At 51.7% G+C, this 23,098-nt stretch overlaps 1 protein-coding gene across 1 annotated transcript in view; it reads left to right on the top strand.

The window, feature by feature from the left end:
• The window catches only part of LOC140351120 (regulating synaptic membrane exocytosis protein 1-like), a 138,244-nt gene that overhangs the window by 76,580 nt on the left and 38,566 nt on the right, over window positions 1–23,098 (top strand). The window contains exons 18-20 of the mRNA XM_072436821.1: window positions 318–410; window positions 10,690–10,779; window positions 15,046–15,129. Of these exons, the coding sequence (XP_072292922.1) occupies window positions 318–410; window positions 10,690–10,779; window positions 15,046–15,129 (267 nt within the window). The remainder of the gene's footprint in view (window positions 1–317; window positions 411–10,689; window positions 10,780–15,045; window positions 15,130–23,098) is intronic.

The following is a 23,098-nucleotide window of genomic DNA, read 5'->3' as shown; positions in this document are numbered from 1 at the left end:
CACGCTGCACAGCGAGCGGGAAAACGCTGCATCTTCACTAACGTACGGCGAGGAAAGCTTGCCCGGTTTGAAGCGTTCCTTTGGAGAGCGGACGTCCCGTGACACAGAACATCTCTCTATGGAGATGTTTCACTGGTCACCTCTCCACAGACCTGACCTGTAACTGGGCCTGGAGGGGCCACTGCTCGTCTCCATGGAGATATGCCAAACAGAACATTCTAGGGGTCGACTCTAAGTAAACAAACACCTCCAGTTACAGCGTTAGTGACGTCCTGATGATAATTCCTGAACCTTTGAGACACTTTGATCTTTTTCAGGAGTTTGGACGATGAGCTTCCTCAAAACCGGCGCTCGCGCTCCCCGAACCGCCACTACGACCCCCGAGGGAGACAAGAGTACCACGACGACAGGTGAGAGGGCGGGGCTAGACCACAGTGACAGGTGAGAGGGCAGGGGTAAACCACAGTGACAGGTGAGAGGGCGGGGCTAGACCACAGTGACAGGTGAGAGGGCAGGGGTAAACCACAGTGACAGGTGAGAGGGCGGGGCTAGACCACAATGACAGGGGAGAGGGCAGGGCTAAACCGCAGCAACAGGTGAGAGGGCGGGGCTAGACCACAATGACAGGGGAGAGGGCAGGGCTAAACCACAGTGACAGGTAAGAGGGCTGGGCTAGACCACAATGACAGGTGAGAGGGCGGGGCTGGACCACAATGACAGAGTAGAGGGCGGGGCTAAACCACAGTGACAGGTGAGAGGGCGTGGCTAGACCACAATGACAGGTGAGAGGGCGGGGCTGGACCACAGCAACAGGTGAGAGGGCGGGGCTAGACCACAGCAACAGGTGAGAGGTCGGGGCTGGACCACAATGACAGGGGAGAGGGCGGGGCAAGACCCGAATGACAGGGGAGAGGGCGGGGCGTGCTATCTTCAGGTCTGGACGACTCACAGGCGTCTCTCGTAGAACGCCTCCAGAAAATTCCTTTTAAAAAAATATGTTTAGTTTGTTTGTTTCTTTGTTTTATGTTAAAAACATAAGTTGTTAAAAGAAGAGTTTTTAACCCTTGCACTGTGAGGGAAGCACAAGGGTTAAAGAGGCTGTGTCCACACTAATGTGACTTTAGCTCAGGGGGAGGAGCTTCACAGCACAGCCAGATGATTGGACAAGAGAGAACACAGACTCAGGCCAAAAACAAGAGGCAAAAAGAAACACAAAAGAATCATTTGTCTCCAAACTCTGACTTGATCTCGTGCTACAGCGTCGTGTTTCCACTGATGCTAACGACTATGTGGAGCCTTAGCAACACAAAGCTAACATAGCACGTTAGCAACACAAAGTTAGCAAAGCACGTTAGCAACAGCTGTTTCCTGTTTATGGCACTCTCTTTGTCAAGAGCCACAATCTGATATTTCAAGGTCATAAAGCGTCTGACGTTAGCATTAGAATTAGCATGACATAAAGAGAGGTTCAAACGCCACGCCCCTCACACACTAGCTTTAGCCACGCCCCTCACACACACGCTAGCTTTAGCCACGCCCCTCACACACTAGCTTTAGTCACGCCCCTCACACACACTAGCTTTAGCCACGCCCCTCCCACACACGCTAGCTTTAGCCACGCCACTCACACACGCTAGCTTTAGTCACGCCACTCACACACGCTAGCTTTAGCCACGCCCCTCACACACACTAGCTTTAGCCACGCCCCTCCCACACACGCTAGCTTTAGTCACGCCACTCACACACGCTAGCTTTAGCCACGCCCCTCACACACACTAGCTTTAGCCATGCCCCTCCCACACACGCTAGCTTTAGCCACGCCCCTCCCACACGCGCTAGCTTTAGCCACGCCCCTCACACACGCTAGCTTTAGCCACGCCCCTCCCACACACGCTAGCTTTAGCCACGCCCCTCACACATGCTAGCTTTAGCCATGCCCCTCACACACACTAGCTTTAGCCACGCCCCTCACACACACTAGCTTTAGTCACGCCCCTCACACACACTAGCTTTAGCTACGCCCCTCACACACTAGCTTTAGTCACGCCCCTCACACACACTAGATTTAGTCACGCCCCTCACACACACTAGCTTTAGCCACGCCCCTCACACACATTAGCTTTAGTCACGCCCCTCACACACGCTAGCTTTAGTCACGCCCCTCACACACGCTAGCTTTAGTCACGCCCCTCACACACACTAGCTTTAGCCACTCCCCTCACACATGCTAGCTTTAGCCACGCCCCTCACACACTAGCTTTAGCCACGCCCCTCCCACACACGCTAGCTTTAGCCACGCCCCTCACACACACCAGCTTTAGCCACGCCCCTCCCACACACGCTAGCTTTAGCCACGCCCCTCACACACACTAGCTTTAGCCACGCCCCTCACACACACTAGCTTTAGTCACGCCCCTCACACACACTAGCTTTAGCCACGCCCCTCACACACACTAGCTTTAGTCACGCCCCTCACACACGCTAGCTTTAGTCACGCCCCTCACACACGCTAGCTTTAGTGACGCCACTCACACACGCTAGCTTTAGCCACGCCCCTCACACACACTAGCTTTAGCCACGCCCCTCCCACACACGCTAGCTTTAGTCACGCCCCTCACACACACTAGCTTTAGTCACGCCCCTCACACACACTAGCTTTAGCCACGACCCTGACACACACCAGCTTTAGCCACGCCCCTCACACACACTAGCTTTAGTCACGCCCCTCACACACACTAGCTTTAGTCACGCCCCTCACACACACCAGCTTTAGCCACGCCCCTCACACACACTAGCTTTAGTCACGCCCCTCACACACACTAGCTTTAGCCACGCCCCTCACACACATTAGCTTTAGTCACGCCCCTCACACACGCTAGCTTTAGTCACGCCCCTCACACACGCTAGCTTTAGCCACTCCCCTCACACATGCTAGCTTTAGCCACGCCCCTCACACACACTAGCTTTAGCCATGCCCCTCCCACACACGCTAGCTTTAGTCACGCCCCTCACACACACTAGCTTTAGCCACGCCCCTCACACACACTAGCTTTAGTCACGCCCCTCACACACGCTAGCTTTAGTCACGCCCCTCACACACGCTAGCTTTAGTCACGCCACTCACACACGCTAGCTTTAGCCACGCCCCTCACACACACTAGCTTTAGCCACGCCCCTCCCACACACGCTAGCTTTAGCCACGCCCCTCACACACACTAGTTTTAGCCATGCCCCTCACACACACTAGCTTTAGCCACGCCCCTCACACACACTAGCTTTAGTCACGCCCCTCACACACACTAGCTTTAGCCACGCCCCTCACACACCAGCTTTAGCCACGCCCCTCACACACACTACCTTTAGCCACGCCCCTCACACACATTAGCTTTAGTCACGCCCCTCACACACGCTAGCTTTAGCCACGCCCCTCACACACACTAGCTTTAGCCACGCCCCTCACACACGCTAGCTTTAGTCACGCCCCTCACACACACTAGCTTTAGCCACGCCCCTCACACACACTAGCTTTAGTCACGCCCCTCACACACACTAGCTTTAGTGACGCCACTCACACACGCTAGCTTTAGCCACGCCCCTCGCACACACTAGCTTTAGCCACGCCCCTCCCACACACGCTAGCTTTAGCCACGCCCCTCACACACACTAGCTTTAGTCACGCCCCTCACACACACTAGCTTTAGCCACGCCCCTGACACACACCAGCTTTAGCCATGCCCCTCACACACACTAGCTTTAGTCACGCCCCTCACACAGACTAGCTTTAGTCACGCCCCTCACGCACACCAGCTTTAGCCACGCCCCTCACACACACTAGCTTTAGTCACGCCCCTCACACACACTAGCTTTAGCCACGCCCCTCACACACATTAGCTTTAGTCACGCCCCTCACACACGCTAGCTTTAGTCACGCCCCTCACACACGCTAGCTTTAGCCACTCCCCTCACACATGCTAGCTTTAGCCACGCCCCTCACACACACTAGCTTTAGCCATGCCCCTCCCACACACGCTAGCTTTGGCCACTCCCCTCACACACGCTAGCTTTAGCCACGCCCCTCCCACACACGCTAGCTTTAGCCACGCCCCTCACACATGCTAGCTTTAGCTATGCCCCTCACACACACTAGCTTTAGCCACGCCCCTCACACACACTAGCTTTAGTCACGCCCCTCACACACACTAGCTTTAGCCACGCCCCTCACACACATTAGCTTTAGTCACGCCCCTCACACACGCTAGCTTTAGTCACGCCCCTCACACACGCTAGCTTTAGCCACTCCCCTCACACATGCTAGCTTTAGCCACGCCCCTCACACACACTAGCTTTAGCCATGCCCCTCCCACACACGCTAGCTTTAGCCACGCCCCTCACACACGCTAGCTTTAGCCATGCCCCTCCCACACACGCTAGCTTTAGCCACGCCCCTCACACATGCTAGCTTTAGCCATGCCCCTCACACACACTAGCTTTAGCCACGCCCCTCACACACAATAGCTTTAGTCACGCCCCTCACACACACTAGCTTTAGCCACGCCCCTCACACACCAGCTTTAGCCACGCCCCTCACACACACTAGCTTTAGTCACGCCCCTCACACACACTAGCTTTAGCCACGCCCCTCACACACATTAGCTTTAGTCACGCCCCTCACACACGCTAGCTTTAGTCACGCCCCTCACACACACTAGATTTAGTCACGCCCCTCACACACACTAGCTTTAGTCACGCCCCTCACACACGCTAGCTTTAGTCACGCCCCTCACACACACTAGCTTTAGCCACTCCCCTCACACACACTAGCTTTAGCCACGCCCCTCACACACACTAGCTTTAGTCACACCCCTCACACACACTAGCTTTAGCCACGCCCCTCACACACACTAGCTTTAGTCACGCCCCTCACACACGCTAGCTTTAGTCACGCCCCTCACACACGCTAGCTTTAGTCACGCCCCTCACACACACTAGCTTTAGCCACGCCCCTCACACACAGTAGCTTTAGTCACGCCCCTCACACACCAGCTTTAGCCACGCCCCTCACACACACTAGCTTTAGTCACGCCCCTCACACACACTAGCTTTAGCCACGCCCCTCACACACATTAGCTTTAGTCACGCCCCTCACACATGCTAGCTTTAGCCATGCCCCTCACACACACTAGCTTTAGCCACGCCCCTCACACACAATAGCTTTAGTCACGCCCCTCACACACACTAGCTTTAGCCACGCCCCTCACACACCAGCTTTAGCCACGCCCCTCACACACACTAGCTTTAGTCACGCCCCTCACACACACTAGCTTTAGCCACGCCCCTCACACACATTAGCTTTAGTCACGCCCCTCACACACGCTAGCTTTAGTCACGCCCCTCACACACACTAGATTTAGTCACGCCCCTCACACACACTAGCTTTAGTCACGCCCCTCACACACGCTAGCTTTAGTCACGCCCCTCACACACACTAGCTTTAGCCACTCCCCTCACACACACTAGCTTTAGCCACGCCCCTCACACACACTAGCTTTAGTCACACCCCTCACACACACTAGCTTTAGCCACGCCCCTCACACACACTAGCTTTAGTCACGCCCCTCACACACGCTAGCTTTAGTCACGCCCCTCACACACGCTAGCTTTAGTCACGCCCCTCACACACACTAGCTTTAGCCACGCCCCTCACACACAGTAGCTTTAGTCACGCCCCTCACACACCAGCTTTAGCCACGCCCCTCACACACACTAGCTTTAGTCACGCCCCTCACACACACTAGCTTTAGCCACGCCCCTCACACACATTAGCTTTAGTCACGCCCCTCACACACGCTAGCTTTAGTCACGCCCCTCACACACACTAGATTTAGTCACGCCCCTCACACACACTAGCTTTAGTCACGCCCCTCACACACGCTAGCTTTAGTCACGCCCCTCACACACACTAGCTTTAGCCACTCCCCTCACACACACTAGCTTTAGCCACGCCCCTCACACACACTAGCTTTAGTCACGCCCCTCACACACACTAGCTTTAGCCACGCCCCTCACACACACTAGCTTTAGTCACGCCCCTCACACACGCTAGCTTTAGCCACGCCCCTCACACATGCTAGCTTTAACCACGCCCCTCACACACACTAGCTTTAGTCACGCCCCTCACACACGCTAGCTTTAGTCACGCCCCTCACACACACTAGCTTTAGCCACTCCCCTCACACATGCTAGCTTTAGCCACACCCCTCACACACACTAGCTTTAGCCACGCCCCTCCCACACACGCTAGCTTTAGCCACGCCCCTCACACACACTAGCTTTAGCCACGCCCCTCACACACGCTAGCTTTAGCCACGCCCCTCACACATGCTAGCTTTAGCCACGCCCCTCACACACACTAGCTTTAGCCATGCCCCTCACACACACTAGCTTTAGTCGGTGTAATCCCTCATTCGTCCAGGCGTGTTCCATAGTAGAAAAAGCTTCAGTTGTAGTCATCTGGACTCAGTTTGAAAAGTAGACGTTTCGACTCTCATCCAAGAGTCATTGTCAATAAAAGAATTTAGATAGAGAACTCCGATATTAATACTGTTCTGTGGTAAGACCCGCCCATTGGGCGGAGCCTTCCTGAAGTAGAAGGAGTTGTTTGTTTCAACAGAAACTCCCCCCTTGTATCTACCGAGCCTATTCAGAATCTTAATGGGCTATTAGAATCCTCTTTGTCTTTGTGAGACCCTGGCTCAACCACCCTGAGTACCTGATTAGCATCTAAATGTCCTTGTCCTGGTCCTCTACCTTTCCAGGGGTTCAGTAACCCATTATAAATAACAGGAAGATTAAACCTTAGCCCTCCATTTCTGTTTAAAGAAGGTCTTTCTTTTTTAACAAAAATAGCTTCCTTGACTCCTCTTTCAAACCATCTTTTCTCCCTGCTTAAAACCTTCACCTCACCGTCTTCAAACGAGTGATTAGAGGCTTCAAGATGGAGATGCACGGCACTCTGAGGTCCTGAACTTGCATGTCTTCTGTGCTGATAAAGCCTCTTGTGTAGAGGCTGTTTCGTCTCACCTATGTAACGTTCTTTACAGCTTTCTTCACTGCATTGGATCGAATAAACTACATTGCTCTGTTTTTGAGTCGGCAACTTGTCCTTAGGGTGAACCAGTTTTTGTCTTAAAGTGTTTCCTGGTTTAAAATAAACAGGGACTTCGTGTTGTCTAAAAATTCTCTGCAGTTTTTCCGAGAGGCCAGACACATAAGGGATAGAAACACCCTTCCTTCTCTGTTCAGTTTCCCTTTTGTCCTGCTTCTTTTTTCTCTTCACTCTGTTGAGAGCCCAAGCGGGGCCAAACTGAACAGAGAAGGAAGGGTGTTTCTATCCCTTATGTGTCTGGCCTGTCGGAAAAACTGCAGAGAATTTTTAGACAACACGAAGTCCCTGTTTATTTTAAACCAGGAAACACTTTAAGACAAAAACTGGTTCATCCTAAGGACAAGTTGCCGACTCAAAAACAGAGCAATGTAGTTTATTTGATCCAATGCAGTGAAGAAAGCTGTAAAGAACGGTACATAGGTGAGACAAAACAGCCTCTACACAAGAGGCTCTATCAGCACAGAAGAAATACAAGTTCAGGACCACAGAGTGCCGTGCATCTCCATCTTGAAGCCTCTAATCACTCGTTTGAAGACGGTGAGGTGAAGGTTTTAAGCAGGAGAAAAGATGGTTTGAAAGAGGAGTCAAGGAAGCTATTTTTGTTAAAAAAGAAAGACCTTCTTTAAACAGAAATGGAGGGCTAAGGTTTAATCTTCCTGTTATTTATAATGGGTTACTGAACCCCTGGAAAGGTAGAGGACCAGGACAAGGACATTTAGATGCTAATCAGGTACTCAGGGTGGTTGAGCCAGGGTCTCACAAAGACAAAGAGGATTCTAATAGCCCATTAAGATTCTGAATAGACTCGGTAGATACAAGGGGGAGTTTCTGTTGAAACAAACAACTCCTTCTACTTCAGGAAGGCTCCGCCCAATGGGCGGGTCTTACCACAGAACAGTATTAATATCGGAGTTCTCGATCTAAATTCTTTTATTGACAATGACTCTTGGATGAGAGTCGAAACGTCTACTTTTTCAAACTGAGTCCAGATGACTACAACTGAAGCTTTTTCTACTACACTAGCTTTAGCCACGCCCCTCCCACACACGCTAGCTTTAGCCACGCCCCTCACACACACTAGCTTTAGCCACGCCCCTCCCACACACGCTAGCTTTAGCCACGACCCTCACACACGCTAGCTTTAGCCACGCCCCTCACACATGCTAGCTTTAGCCACGCCCCTCACACACACACTGGAATTAATGAACCACTTTTTGTGAATCGCTCATATCGGGATTAAAAAAGTCAAGCTTTTGTCAAGTTTTTTCAAGTTTTTGTTGCTTTTTGTCAAATTTTCATAATTTTTTTTTTGCTTTTAGTCATTTTTGCCGTCTCACAGCCACACAAATTTAAAATTACTAAATGTCTTTTTGTGAATCGCTCAGATCGGCGTCAGGATTTTTGTTGCTTTTAGTCATGTTTTTGCTGTTTTAACCACGTTTTTGTTGCTTTAATCTAATTTTTGTTGCTTTTAGTCATATTTTTGTTGCTTTAACCAAATTTGTTTTGCTTTTAGTCACATTGTTGTTGCTTTGACTTTTTGTGACTCGCTCAGATCGACCTCAGGAGTAAAAAGTATAATTCAGTTTTGGATTAAACATATAGTTGTGGACTCGGCCTCTGGACAGATGTTGGTGTTTGTTTGTCCTTTTGTCCTTTTGGTGCAGTTGCTTTTGTGCTGTTGTTCATGACCTTTGACCTTTGCAGAGGTCACTTTGCTCAGCCTGAACTTAACGATCATCAGATGCGTTTGAAGTGACCTCTGCAGTAGAACCCGTTCACCCTGTTCTCCTCCCGCCTCCTCATGTGTCACTCATCTCCATGGTAACCGCAGTGAGGTCATCACGCTCGCGCACCAGGTGACGCTGGCCAATCCCATTGCTCGGCGCGTCTCGTTTGCCTCGTTGACTCCTCCTCCGTCCGTCACGCCTGCAGGAGGAGGCGGGTCCGAAGCGGGCTCGGCGCCTCACCTGGGCGATGTGCGCGAGTCGGGCGGGACACGAGGCATTTACACCTCTCACCTTCATTCTCTCCTAAAGTGCCCATGACAGGTTGGACTAAAACTGAGACAATTATATTTAAAATGTTGCAAAAAATTATTAAAAATGTAGCTAGTTTTTACTTGTATGATTTTACTTCCTGTTTGCAATCGATGACATCACACTTGGAAATTGCCCAGCAAACACTGGGCCAAAAATATATATATTGTATAAAAATAATATGCGAGCGATTTTGTGGAATTATTGTTTTTTTTCCGTAAATTATGAACAAACTGAGTGTGTCCCTGGTGTGATGTCACTTCCTGTATGAGTGTCCCTGGTGTGATGTTACTTCCTGTTATTTACTACAGATTTGTCACTTGATTAAAGGCGGTATGGACGATTTTTCGGCGATTTGAGAACGCAGGCGGAAGTGCACATGCCACTCCCCCGTGCTCATGCCACTCCCCCGTGCTCATGCCACTCCCCTGTGCACATGCCACTCCCCCGTGCTCATGCCACTCCCCCGTGCACATGCCACTCCCCCGTGCACAGGCCACTCCCCCGTGCTCATGCCACTCCCCCGTGCACACGCCACTCCCCCGTGCACATGCCACTCCCCCGTGCACATGCCCCTCCCCCGTGCACATGCCACTCCCCCCGTGTGGACTGATACAACACACACGTGCGTTTGTTTATTAGCGCAACGGAGCGCATCATCGCTCGTCTCCTGAAGATTTCTGTCCACTTCTGCGTCAGCTCGAACTGTCTTTCTCCGTCTTCATTTTGCCCCGTACACTGAGGGAACTATATTATGATAGATCCATGCGCTTAGGCACGCGGAAACGTGGGGACGAACCGCACGCGGCTGCAGGTGAGCGGTAGGTGCGTTTTATGATTGATACGTGGCAGGACAAATGATTTATCCACGCCACGAGGAAATATGATAAAAAATTTGCTGAAAAAAATCGTCCATTCCACCTTTAAATGTAAAGTCAAAACTAGAAAATGATAAAAACCTGTCATAGGCCCTTTAACATCGAATTAAATTAGTTTGTAGCATAATCAAACACACACGCACTCCGAGTGTCTCCGAGCGACTCCGAGCAACTCCGAGCGTCTCCGAGCGACTCTGAGCGGATCTGCACAGGCCGAGCTTGTCTCAAACTCGCCCAATGTCTCCTTCTTCTCGGCGGATGCGATTCACAACCGAGGAACCGAGTGCCGCGGCTTCGAGGAGACAAGCGTTCAGAAATGGGACGCGCCCTCGGGCTCCGCCTTCTGCCCATGTCCGTCTGCTTTCGCGTCGAACTGGACGGGCCGCTGACCAATGGGAGGTTCTGCTGAGACATAGAGGTGTAGTGATGACAGATGTCCACACGAGGGCCCCGTGTGACGCTGGAGGTGTGGAGCGCGGGCTTTGAGGGTGCGGTCAGCGGCGCATCGGTCACTCTGGCTCGGCTTATGCAAATGAGAAGTTTCAGTAAAGACGTGATTTGTTGACGTTGTTGTTTGTCCTGTTTCTCTGTCTTTCCTGTGGCGCAGTGACCTGCAGCCTGCTCTGGACAGGCTGAGGAGCGCTAGTGCCACCTGTCTCACTCCAGAGTCCTGTTCCCCCTCTCCTCAGGCAGACAGGTAACGCTGCTGCCTCCTGTGGTCCGGTTATAGCCCTGGTCCGGTCCTGGTCCAGTCCTGGTCCAGTCCTGGTCCGGTCCTGGTCCAGTCCTGGTCCGGTCCTGGTCCAATCCTGGTCCAGTCCTGGTCTAGTCCTGGTCTAGTCTTCTGTTATTCTTGTCTGTAAAGTTTAGAACATTCATCACATTTGAATTTCAAACGCTGATGAACTTTAATTTTTTTTTTAACCCTGAGAAAAAATTTAGATTTTTTTGTCGCTGAATTTAACATTATATTTTCTGTTTATCTCAGTTTCCAAAATGCAATTCACCTTTTTAATGTATATTTCAAATGTATTTTTTAATGTATATTTTAGATGTATATTTTTAGGTCTAAAATGCACATGTTTTTTGAGGCTTAAACAATCCAAAGTTTATAATTCACCAGTTTTTAATGTTCAAAATCTGATTAAACTAATTATCTTCTTTAAATAAGTCCCTCCCACTTAAATAAGTCCTTCCCACTTATTAAGTCCCTCCCACTTATTAAGTCCCTCCCGCTCCGGAACCTTCTGCTGCTGCAAACGCTCCAGCGCTTTCTCTACTAGATTTGGTTTATTGATGTTGTCGTAATACTTGTGTTAGTAGTGTTAGTAGTCTTGGTATGTAGTATCTGTAGTACGTGGTCTCTGTAGTACGTAGTATCTGTAGTACGTGGTCTCTGTAGTACGTAGTATCTGTAGTACGTGGTCTCTGTAGTACGTAGTATCTGTAGTACGTGGTCTCTGTAGTACGTAGTATCTGTAGTACGTGGTCTCTGTAGTACGTAGTATCTGTAGTACGTGGTCTCTGTAGTACGTAGTATCTGTAGTACGTGGTCTCTGTAGTACGTAGTATCTGTAGTACGTGGTCTCTGTAGTACGTAGTATCTGTAGTACGTGGTCTCTGTAGTACGTAGTATCTGTAGTACGTGGTCTCTGTAGTACGTAGTATCTGTAGTACGTGGTCTCTGTAGTACGTAGTATCTGTAGTACGTGGTCTCTGTAGTACGTAGTATCTGTAGTACGTGGTCTCTGTAGTACGTAGTATCTGTACTAAGGGATCTTCTCAAAATGGTTTGAAGCTGAAAAGACGTAATTTTTTTCGTCTCTCTCTGGAGCCCCTCCCCCCCTCAAAAGACGAAAGTCTGGCTTCACATAAAATGTTACGCGTTGCTAAAACGATAGTAGCTTGATAGACCTGCTCACCTCTAGTGAACATCTCTGAACATCCTTTGGTAAGTTTATCAGTAGAAGTTATGAATTCTCCACATAATGTCACCTGTCACACATGTTTGTTTACTCAATCCACATGGTCCACGGCGCGCCGTGGCCAGCGCGGGGAGCGGGGCGGGTGCTCCTTCGCACGGGCCACTGCGCGCCGTGATCACAACGCACCGTGCGCACGGGCCGCGGTGCGCGCACGGGCCGCAGTGCGCCGAGCTCCCCCGTACGCACTCCCCGTGCTCCGCGCCGCACCCGCCGCCTAAAGTTGGCCTGATGCTCTTTGCAGATTTTTAGCATTTCTGACTGACACAACGATGTATTGAAGCTTCAAAGCAACAAAAAGACGAAATGTAGGTTCAACCCCCCAAGACGATAAATATTACGTCTTTTCAGCTTCAACCCATTTTGAGATGATCCCTATGTAGTCTCTGTAGTACGTAGTCTCTGTAGTACGTAGACTCTGTAGTACATAGTCTCTGTAGTACGTAGACTCTGTAGTACGTAGACTCTGTAGTACATAGTCTCTGTAGTACGTAGACTCTGTAGTACGTAGACTCTGTAGTACATAGTCTCTGTAGTACGTAGACTCTGTAGTACATAGTCTCTGTAGTACGTAGACTCTGTAGTACGTAGACTTTGTAGTCGGACTCAATTATACAAGAAAAACTCATCAAACATTCAGTTTTCCAGTAGAATGTCATTTTCATGGCTCTAGACCTCGTCTGGACCTGATCTGGACTTGGTCTAGACCTGGTTTGGACTTGGTCTAGACCTGATCTGGACTTGGTTTGGACTTGGTCTAGACCTGGTCTGGATTTGATCTAGACCTGATCTGGACCTGGTCTGGACCTGATCTGGACTTGATCTGGACCTGGTTTGGACTTGGTCTGGACCTGGTTTGGACTTGATCTAGATCTGGTTTGGACCTGGTCAGGACATAGTTTAGACTTGGTCTAGATCTGATCTGGACATGGTCTGGACCTGGTTTGGACCTGATTTGGACTTGGTCTGGACTTGATCTGGACTTGATCTGGACCGGGTCTGGACCTAGTTTTGACTTGATCTGGACCTGATCCGGACCTAATTTGGACTTGATCTGAACCTGATTAGGACCTGGTATGGGCCTGATCTGGGCCTGATTTGGACTTGATCTAGACCTGGTTTGGACTTGGTCTAGACCTGGTCTGGGGCTGATCTGGACTTGATTTGGACCTGGTTTGGACTTGATCTGGACCTGGTCTGGACTTGCTTTGGACTTGGTCTAGACCTGATCTGGACTTGGTTTCGATTTGATCTAGACCTGGTTTGCACTTGGTCTAGATCTGATCTGGACCTGGTCTGGACTTGACCTGAACTTGATCTGGACCTGGTTTGGACTTGATCTGGACCTGATCTGGACTTGATCTGGACCTGGTTTTGACTTGATCCAGACCTGGTCTGGATTTGATCCAGACCTGATCTGGACCTGGTCTGAGCCTGATTTGGACTTGATCTGGACCTGGACTAGACATGATATGGACTTGATCTGGACCTGGTCTGTACCTGGTCTGGGCCTGATCTGGACTTGATCTGGACCTGGTTTGGATTTGGTCTAGACCTGATCTGGACTTGGTTTGGACTTGGTCTAGACCTGATCTGGACCTTGTCTGGACCTGGTTTGGACTTGATCTGGATCTGGTCTGGACTTGATCTAGACTTGCTTTGGACTTGGTCTAGACCTGACCTGGACCTGGTTTCGACTTGATCAGGACCTGGTCTGGACTTGATCTAGACTTGCTTTGGACTTGGTCTAGACCTGATCTGGACCTGGTTTCGATTTGATCTGGACCTGGTTTGAACCTGGTTAGGACATGGTTTGGAATTGGTCTACATCTGATCTGGACATGGTCTGGACTTGACCTGGACTTGATCTGGACCTGATCTAGCCCTAGTTTTGACTTGATCTGGACCTGGTTCGGACTTGATCTGGACCTGATCTAGACCTGATCTGGACCTGATATGGACCTGATATAGACTTGATATGGACCTGGTCTGTACCTGGTCTGGGCTTGATCTGGACTTGATCTGGACCTGGTTTGGATTTGGTCTAGACCTGATCTGGACTTGGTTTGGACTTGGTCTAGACCTGATCTTGACTTGGTCTAGACCTGATATGGACTTGGTCTAGACCTGGTCTAGACTTGATCTGGACTTGATCTGGACCTGGTTTAGACTTGGTCTAGACCTGGTCTAGACCTGGTCTAGACCTGATCTGGACTTGGTCTGGACCTGGTTTGGACTTGGTCTAGACCTGATCTGGACCTGGTCTGGACTTGATCTGGACTTGATAACTTTTTTAAAAGATGCTGAAGGTGAAATAAAAAATCAAACATGAAAATACAAATTTAGAATCCTGAAAAATAAATTAAAAGCTTGAAATATGTTTTTCTTAGTTCAATAATAAATAATAACAAGTTTAAAGATGATGCGCCTCGTTTTGCTCCGCCTCCACCTCAGCATCTCTTTGTTTTTTAAGTCTCTAGTGCTGCTGGTGCTGCTGGTGCTGCTGGTGCTAGTGCTGCTGGTGCTGGTGCTAGTGCTGCCTGTGCTAGTGCTAGTGCTGCTGGTGCTAGTGCTGCTGGTGCTAGTGCTGCTGGTGCTGCTGGTGCTGCTGGTGCTGCTGGTGCTAGTGCTGCTGGTGCTAGTGCTGCTAGTGCTGCTGGTGCTGCTGGTGCTGGTGCTAGTGCTGCTGGTGCTGCTGATGGTGCAGTGCTGCTGGTGCTGCAGTGCTGCTGGTGCTGCTGGTGCTAGTGCTGCTGCTGGTGCTGCTGGTGCTGCAGTGCTGCTGGTGCTGCTGATGGTGCAGTGCTGCTGGTGCTGCAGTGCTGCTGGTGCTGCTGGGTCTAGTGCTGCTCCTGGTGCTGCTGGTGCTGCAGTGCTGCTGGTGCTAGTCCTGCTGGTGCTGCAGTGCTGCTGGTGCTGTGGTGCTGCTGGTGCTGGTGCTGTGGTTGTGTTTGTGAATGACTTTCTCCTGTCGCTCGTAGACAGTCTTTGTCCCAAACGTTGCCGCGGAGACGCCCGGCCAGCCCCAGGATCCTAATCCAACACGCTTCCCCAGAAGACGACAGGTACAGAACACAGGTGAAACTCGAGCTGGACTCTGCCCCGGGAACTGACCCGAGTAAACACCCTGAGACCAGGGCCGAGACCAGGGCCGAGACCAGAGCCGAGACCAGGGCCGAGACCAGGACCAGGGCCGAGACCAGGACCAGGGCTGAGACCAGGGCCAAGACCAGGGCCGAGACCATGGCTGAGACCAGGACCAGGGCCGAGACCAGGACCAGGGCCGAGACCAGGACCAGGGCTGAGACCAGGGCCAAGACCAGGGCCGAGACCAGGGCTGAGACCAGGACCAGGGCCGAGACCAGGACCAGGGCCGAGACCAGGGCCAGGGCCGAGACCAGAGCCGAGACCAGGGCCGAGACCAGGACCAGGGCCGAGACCAGGACTAGGGCTGAGACCAGGGCTGAGACCAGGACCAGGGCCGAGACCAGGGCCAGGGCCGAGACCAGAGCCGAGACCAGGGCCGAGACCAGGGCTGAGACCAGGACCAGGGCCGAGACCAGGACCAGGGCCGAGACCAGGGCCAGGGCCGAGACCAGAGCCGAGACCAGGGCCGAGACCAGGACCAGGGCCGAGACCAGGGCCAGGGCCGAGACCAGAGCCGAGACCAGGGCCGAGACCAGGACCAGGGCCGAGACCAGGGCCAGGGCCGAGACCAGAGCCGAGACCAGGGCCGAGACCAGGACCAGGGCCGAGACCAGGACTAGGGCTGAGACCAGGGCCGAGACCAGGGCTGAGACCAGGACCAGGGCCGAGACCAGGACCAGGGCCGAGACCAGGGCCACGTTGGACAGGAAACGCCCACTTTCAGGCCCCGGGTCAGAGGTCACGCTCGGTGGCGCCTCTTCTGTCCGTGATGTGATTCACTGTCGTGGTTGGCTTGTTGCTTCTTCTCTACCCTGTGCCCGCCTCTTTCCTTTGGTGACATTTCGTCCATGGTAGATTTTGCGTGGCGAGTCCGCCTGCTTCTCTGTGCTCCACCCCCGAAGCCTCGCTGTCGCGCCGGTCTGTAAGTGCGTCTGCGTCGTGCCCGTGACCGTTGCTCGTAATCGTGCCCGTGATCGGTGCCCGTGATCGGCGCCCGTGATCGGCGCCCATGATCGGCGCCCGTGATCGTGCCCGTGATCGGCGCCCGTGATCGTGCCCGTGATGGTTGCCCGCACACTGATTCATTGGTGTTTGTTTCCATGTCGGCGATGGGAGAAGCCGTGTGATTCTGCCCTCGATGTGTCTCGGAGCTCAGAGCAGGTACACGCCTCATACACGCCTGGTACACGCCTCATACACGCCTGGTACACGCCTCATACACGCCTCATACACGCCTGGTACACGCCTCATACACGCCTGGTACACGCCTCATACACGCCTGGTACACGCCTGGTACACGCCTCATACACGCCTGGTACACACCTCATACACGCCTGGTACACGCCTCATACACGCCTGGTACACGCCTCATACACGCCTCATACACGCCTCATACACGCCTGGTACACGCCTCATACACGCCTCATACACGCCTGGTACACGCCTCATACACGCCTGGTACACGCCTCATACACGCCTGGTACACGCCTGGTACACGCCTCATACACGCCTGGTACACACCTCATACACGCCTGGTACACGCCTCATACACGCCTGGTACACGCCTCATACACGCCTGGTACACACCTCATACACGCCTGGTACACGCCTCATACACGCCTGGTACACGCCTCATACACGCCTCATACACGCCTGGTACACACCTCATACACGCCTGGTAAACGCCTCATACACGCCTGGTACACGCCTCATACACGCCTCATACACGCCTGGTACACGCCTGGTACACGCCTCGTACACGCCTCATACACGCCTCGTACACGCCTCGTACACACCTCGTACACGCCTCATACACGCCTGGTACACGCCTCATACACGCCTCATACACGCCTGGTACACACCTCATACACGCCTGGTAAACGCCTCACACACGCCTGGTACACGCCTCATACACGCCTCATACACGCCTGGTACACGCCTGGTACACGCCTGGTACACGCCTGGTACACGCCTCATACACGCCTGGTACACGCCTCATACACGCCTCATACACGCCTGGTACACACCTCATACACGCCTGGTACACGCCTCATACACGCCTCATACACGCCTGGTACACGCCTGGTACACGCCTCGTACACGCCTCATACACGCCTGGTACACACCTCATACACGCCTGGTACACGCCTCATACACGCCTGGTACACGCCTCATACACGCCTCATACACGCCTGGTACACACCTCATACACGCCTGGTAAACGCCTCATACACGCCTGGTACACGCCTCATACACGCCTCATACACGCCTGGTACACGCCTGGTACACGCCTCGTACACGCCTCATACACGCCTCGTACACGCCTTGTACACACCTCGTACACGCCTCATACACGCCTGGTACACGCCTCATACACTCCTCATACACGCCTGGTACACACCTCATACACGCCTGGTAAACGCCTCACACACGCCTGGTACACGCCTCATACACGCCTGGTACACGCCTGGTACACGCCTGGTACACGCCTCATACACGCCTCGTACACGCCTCGTACACACCTCGTACACGCCTCATACACGCCTCATACACGCCTGGTACACGCCTCATACACGCCTCATACACGCCTCGTACATGCCTGGTACACGCCTCGTACACACCTCGTACACGCCTCGTACACGCCTGGTACACGCCTCGTACACGCCTCGTACACGCTTGGACTGTCGCCTGGAAACAACAGACGTGTTCAACCTTCACTTCTTCCATTGAATCCACTCGATCCACAGATTTGTCTGGGACATGCTCCTCCCACAGAGACAGGCTCCTCCCACAGAGACAGGCTCCTCCCACAGAGACAGGCTCCTCCCACAGATACAGGCTCCTCCCACAGAGACATAAAGATCAGGCCTTAAAGTAGCTCCTCCCACACCAAATTGTACAAGAGTCTGACAGAAGCACACAAGGTTCTGAGCCTCATTTATCACACTTTCAAGGCACATTTATGGAGCTCACGTTCATGGAGCTCACATTTATGGAGCTCACGTTCATGGAGCTCAGATTTATGGAGCTCACGTTCATGGAGCTCACATTTATGGAGCTCACGTTCATGGAGCTCACGTTCATGGAGCTCACGTTCATGGAGCTCACATTCATGGAGCTCACGTTCATGGAGCTCACATTTATGGAGCTCACGTTCATGGAGCTCACGTTCATGGAGCTCACATTTATGGAGCTCACGTTCATGGAGCTCACATTTATGGAGCTCACGTTCATGGAGCTCACGTTCATGGAGCTCACGTTCATGGAGCTCACATTTATGGAGCTCACGTTCATGGAGCTCACGTTCATGGAGCTCACGTTCATGGAGCTCACGTTCATGGAGCTCACGTTCATGGAGCTCACGTTCATGGAGCTCACGTTCATGGAGCTCACATTCATGGAGCTCACGTTCATGGAGCTCACGTTCATGGAGCTCACGTTCATGGAGCTCACATTCATGGAGCTCACGTTCATGGAGCTCACGTTCATGGAGCTCACGTTTATGGAGCTCACGTTCATGGAGCTCACGTTCATGGAGCTAACGTTCATGGAGCTCCCCAGATAGCAAAATTACGTTAAATCAACGTTATATGTTCCATCAGGCTCTTCGTTGAATCAACGTTGATATCTGACATTGAATCAACAAATCTTTCAAATCTGTATCAACACTGATTCAACGTTAATTCAACGTTGAATCAATGTTGATACAGAATTGAAATTTCAACGTTGAAACAGCGTTGAAATTTCAATTAAAAGTTGTTTAAAAAAGTCGTTTAAATTTAAAATGCCTATTAAAAAAACTTTAACAAAAAATAAACATCTTACATTATTGTTAGTAGTCCATTAAAACAAATTAATGACAATTATTTTACCCTTTGAGGAATTTTATTGCATTTATAAATTTTTAGGCAAGGTACAATATCAATGCAACAATAATACAAAACTGTAAAAGAAAAAAAATACATATATGTTGGCATTGAAACATAAACCTATTCCTTAATAAACTCACAATTGTTTTTTGGTTAAGTACCTGTTTTCCAGCTCTAGTCCTTTTTAAAGTTTTTTTATTTTTAAACCATCCTTGTGGTCATAGCGCAGTCACTTCATCACTACTTTACTGAACACAAGATCCAGTGACGTGTGTTCAGACTGACGTGTTCAGACTGACGTGTTCAGACTGACGTGTTCAGACTGACGTGTTCAGACTGACGTGTGTTCAGACTGACGTGTTCAGACTGACGTGTTCAGACTGACGTGTTCAGACTGACGTGTTCAGACTGACGTGTTCAGACTGACGTGTGTTCAGACTGACGTGTTCAGGCTGACGTGTTCAGGCTGACGTGTTGTGTCAGACTGACGTGTTCAGACTGACGTGTGTTCAGACTGACGTGTTCAGACTGACGTGTTCAGACTGACGTGCGTTCAGACTGACGTGTTCAGACTGACGTGTTCAGACTGACGTGCGTTCAGACTGACGTGTTCAGACTGACGTGTTCAGGCTGACGTGTTCAGGCTGACGTGTTCAGGCTGACGTGTTCAGACTGACGTGTTCAGGCTGACGTGTTCAGGCTGACGTGTTGTGTCAGACTGACGTGTTCAGACTGACGTGTGTTCAGACTGACGTGTTCAGACTGACGTGTTCAGACTGACGTGTTCAGACTGACGTGTGTTCAGACTGACGTGTTCAGACTGACGTGTTCAGACTGACGTGTTCAGACTGACGTGTTCAGACTGACGTGTTCAGACTGACGTGTGTTCAGACTGACGTGTTCAGACTGACTTGTTCAGACTGACTTGTTCAGACTGACGTGTTCAGACTGACGTGTTCAGACTGACGTGTTCAGACTGACGTGTTCAGACTGACGTGTTCAGACTGACGTGTTCAGACTGACGTGTGTTCAGACTGACGTGTTCAGACTGACGTGTGTTCAGACTGACGTGTTCAGACTGACGTGTTCAGACTGACGTGTGTTCAGACTGACGTGTTCAGACTGACGTGTTCAGACTGACGTGTTCAGACTGACGTGTTCAGACTGACGTGTGTTCAGACTGACGTGTTCAGGCTGACGTGTTCAGACTGACGTGTTCAGACTGACGTGTTCAGACTGACGTGTTCAGACTGACGTGTGTTCAGACTGACGTGTTCAGGCTGACGTGTTCAGACTGACGTGTTCAGACTGACGTGTTCAGACTGACGTGTTCAGACTGACGTGTGTTCAGACTGACGTGTTCAGGCTGACGTGTTCAGACTGACGTGTTCAGACTGACGTGTTCAGACTGACGTGTTCAGACTGACGTGTTCAGGCTGACGTGTTCAGACTGACGTGTTCAGACTGACGTGTTCAGACTGACGTGTGTTCAGACTGACGTGTGTTCAGACTGACATGTGTTCAGACTGACGTGTTCAGACTGACGTGTTCAGACTGACGTGTGTTCAGACTGACGTGTTCAGACTGACGTGTTCAGACTGACGTGTTGTGTCAGACTGACGTGTTCAGACTGACGTGTGTTCAGACTGACGTGTTCAGACTGACGTGTTCAGACTGACGTGTTCAGACTGACGTGTTCAGACTGACGTGTGTTCAGACTGACGTGTGTTCAGACTGACGTGTTCAGGCTGACGTGTGTTCAGACTGACGTGTTCAGGCTGACGTGTTCAGGCTGACGTGTGTTCAGACTGACGTGTTCAGACTGACGTGTTCAGACTGACGTGTTGTGTCAGACTGACGTGTTCAGACTGACGTGTGTTCAGACTGACGTGTTCAGACTGACGTGTTCAGACTGACGTGTTCAGACTGACGTGTGTTCAGACTGACGTGTGTTCAGACTGACGTGTTCAGGCTGACGTGTGTTCAGACTGACGTGTTCAGGCTGACGTGTTCAGGCTGACGTGTGTTCAGGCTGACGTGTTCAGGCTGACGTGTGTTCAGGCTGACGTGTTCAGACTGACGTGTTCAGACTGACGTGTTCAGACTGACGTGTTCAGACTGACGTGTGTTCAGACTGACGTGTTCAGACTGACGTGTTCAGACTGACGTGTGTTCAGACTGACGTGTTCAGACTGACGTGTTCAGACTGACGTGTGTTCAGACTGACGTGTGTTCAGACTGACGTGTTCAGGCTGACGTGTTCAGGCTGACGTGTTCAGGCTGACGTGTGTTCAGGCTGACGTGTTCAGACTGACGTGTTCAGACTGACGTGTGTTCAGACTGACGTGTTCAGACTGACGTGTTCAGGCTGACGTGTTCAGACTGACGTGTTCAGACTGACGTGTTCAGACTGACGTGTTCAGGCTGACGTGTTCAGGCTGACTTGTTCAGACTGACGTGTTCAGACTGACGTGTTCAGACTGACGTGTGTTCAGACTGACGTGTTCAGACTGACGTGTTCAGGCTGACGTGTTCAGGCTGACGTGTTCAGCCTGACGTGTTCAGACTGACGTGTTCAGACTGACGTGTTCAGACTGACGTGTGTTCAGACTGACGTGTTCAGACTGACGTGTTCAGACTGACGTGTTCAGACTGACGTGTGTTCAGACTGACGTGTTCAGACTGACGTGTTCAGACTGACGTGTTCAGACTGACGTGTTCAGACTGACGTGTGTTCAGACTGACGTGTTCAGACTGACGTGTTCAGACTGACGTGTTCAGACTGACGTGTTCAGACTGACGTGTTCAGGCTGACGTGTTCAGGCTGACGTGTTCAGACTGACGTGTGTTCAGACTGACGTGTTCAGGCTGACGTGTTCAGACTGACGTGTTCAGGCTGACGTGTTCAGGCTGACGTGTTCAGACTGACGTGTTCAGGCTGACGTGTTCAGGCTGACGTGTTCAGGCTGACGTGTTCAGGCTGACGTGTTCAGGCTGACGTGTTCAGGCTGACGTGTTCAGGCTGACGTGTTCAGGCTGACGTGTTCAGGCTGACGTGTTCAGACTGACGTGTTCAGGCTGACCTGTTCAGGCTGACGTGTTCAGGCTGACGTGTGTTCAGGCTGACGTGTTCAGACTGACGTGTGTTCAGACTGACGCGTTCAGACTGACGCGTTCAGACTGACGCGTTCAGGCTGACGCGTTCAGGCTGACGCGTTCAGGCTGACGCGTTCAGACTGACGCGTTCAGGCTGACGCGTTCAGGCTGACGCGTTCAGGCTGACGCGTTCAGGCTGACGCGTTCAGGCTGACGCGTTCAGGCTGACGCGTTCAGGCTGACGCGTTCAGGCTGACGCGTTCAGGCTGACGCGTTCAGGCTGACGCGTTCAGGCTGACGCGTTCAGGCTGACGTGTTCAGGCTGACGTGTGTTCGACTGACGTGTGTTCAGGCTGACGTGTTCAGGCTGACGTGTTCAGGCTGACGTGTTCAGGCTGACGTGTTCAGGCTGACGTGTTCAGGCTGACGTGTTCAGGCTGACGTGTTCAGGCTGACGTGTTCAGGCTGACGTGTGTTCAGGCTGACGTGTGTTCAGGCTGACGTGTTCAGACTGACGTGTTCAGACTGACGTGTTCAGACTGACGTGTTCAGGCTGACGTGTTCAGGCTGACGTGTGTTCAGACTGACGTGTTCAGACTGACGTGTTCAGACTGACGTGTTCAGGCTGACGTGTTCAGGCTGACGTGTTCAGGCTGACGTGTTCAGGCTGACGTGTTCAGGCTGACGTGTTCAGGCTGACGTGTTCAGGCTGACGTGTTCAGGCTGACGTGTGTTCAGGCTGACGTGTGTTCAGGCTGACGTGTTCAGGCTGACGTGTTCAGACTGACGTGTTCAGACTGACGTGTGTTCAGACTGACGTGTTCAGACTGACGTGTTCAGACTGACGTGTTCAGACTGACGTGTTCAGGCTGACGTGTTCAGGCTGACGTGTTCAGACTGACGTGTTCAGACTGACGTGTGT

This window comes from Eucyclogobius newberryi, unplaced genomic scaffold, assembly GCF_026437365.1.
Source record: "Eucyclogobius newberryi isolate DKJ021-1_F unplaced genomic scaffold, fEucNew1.0.hap1 SCAF_8, whole genome shotgun sequence".
Classification (NCBI taxonomy): Eukaryota; Metazoa; Chordata; class Actinopteri; order Gobiiformes; family Gobiidae; genus Eucyclogobius; species Eucyclogobius newberryi.
Note: the sequence above shows the minus strand (reverse complement) of the source record. Positions and strands in the feature narration are given on the sequence as shown.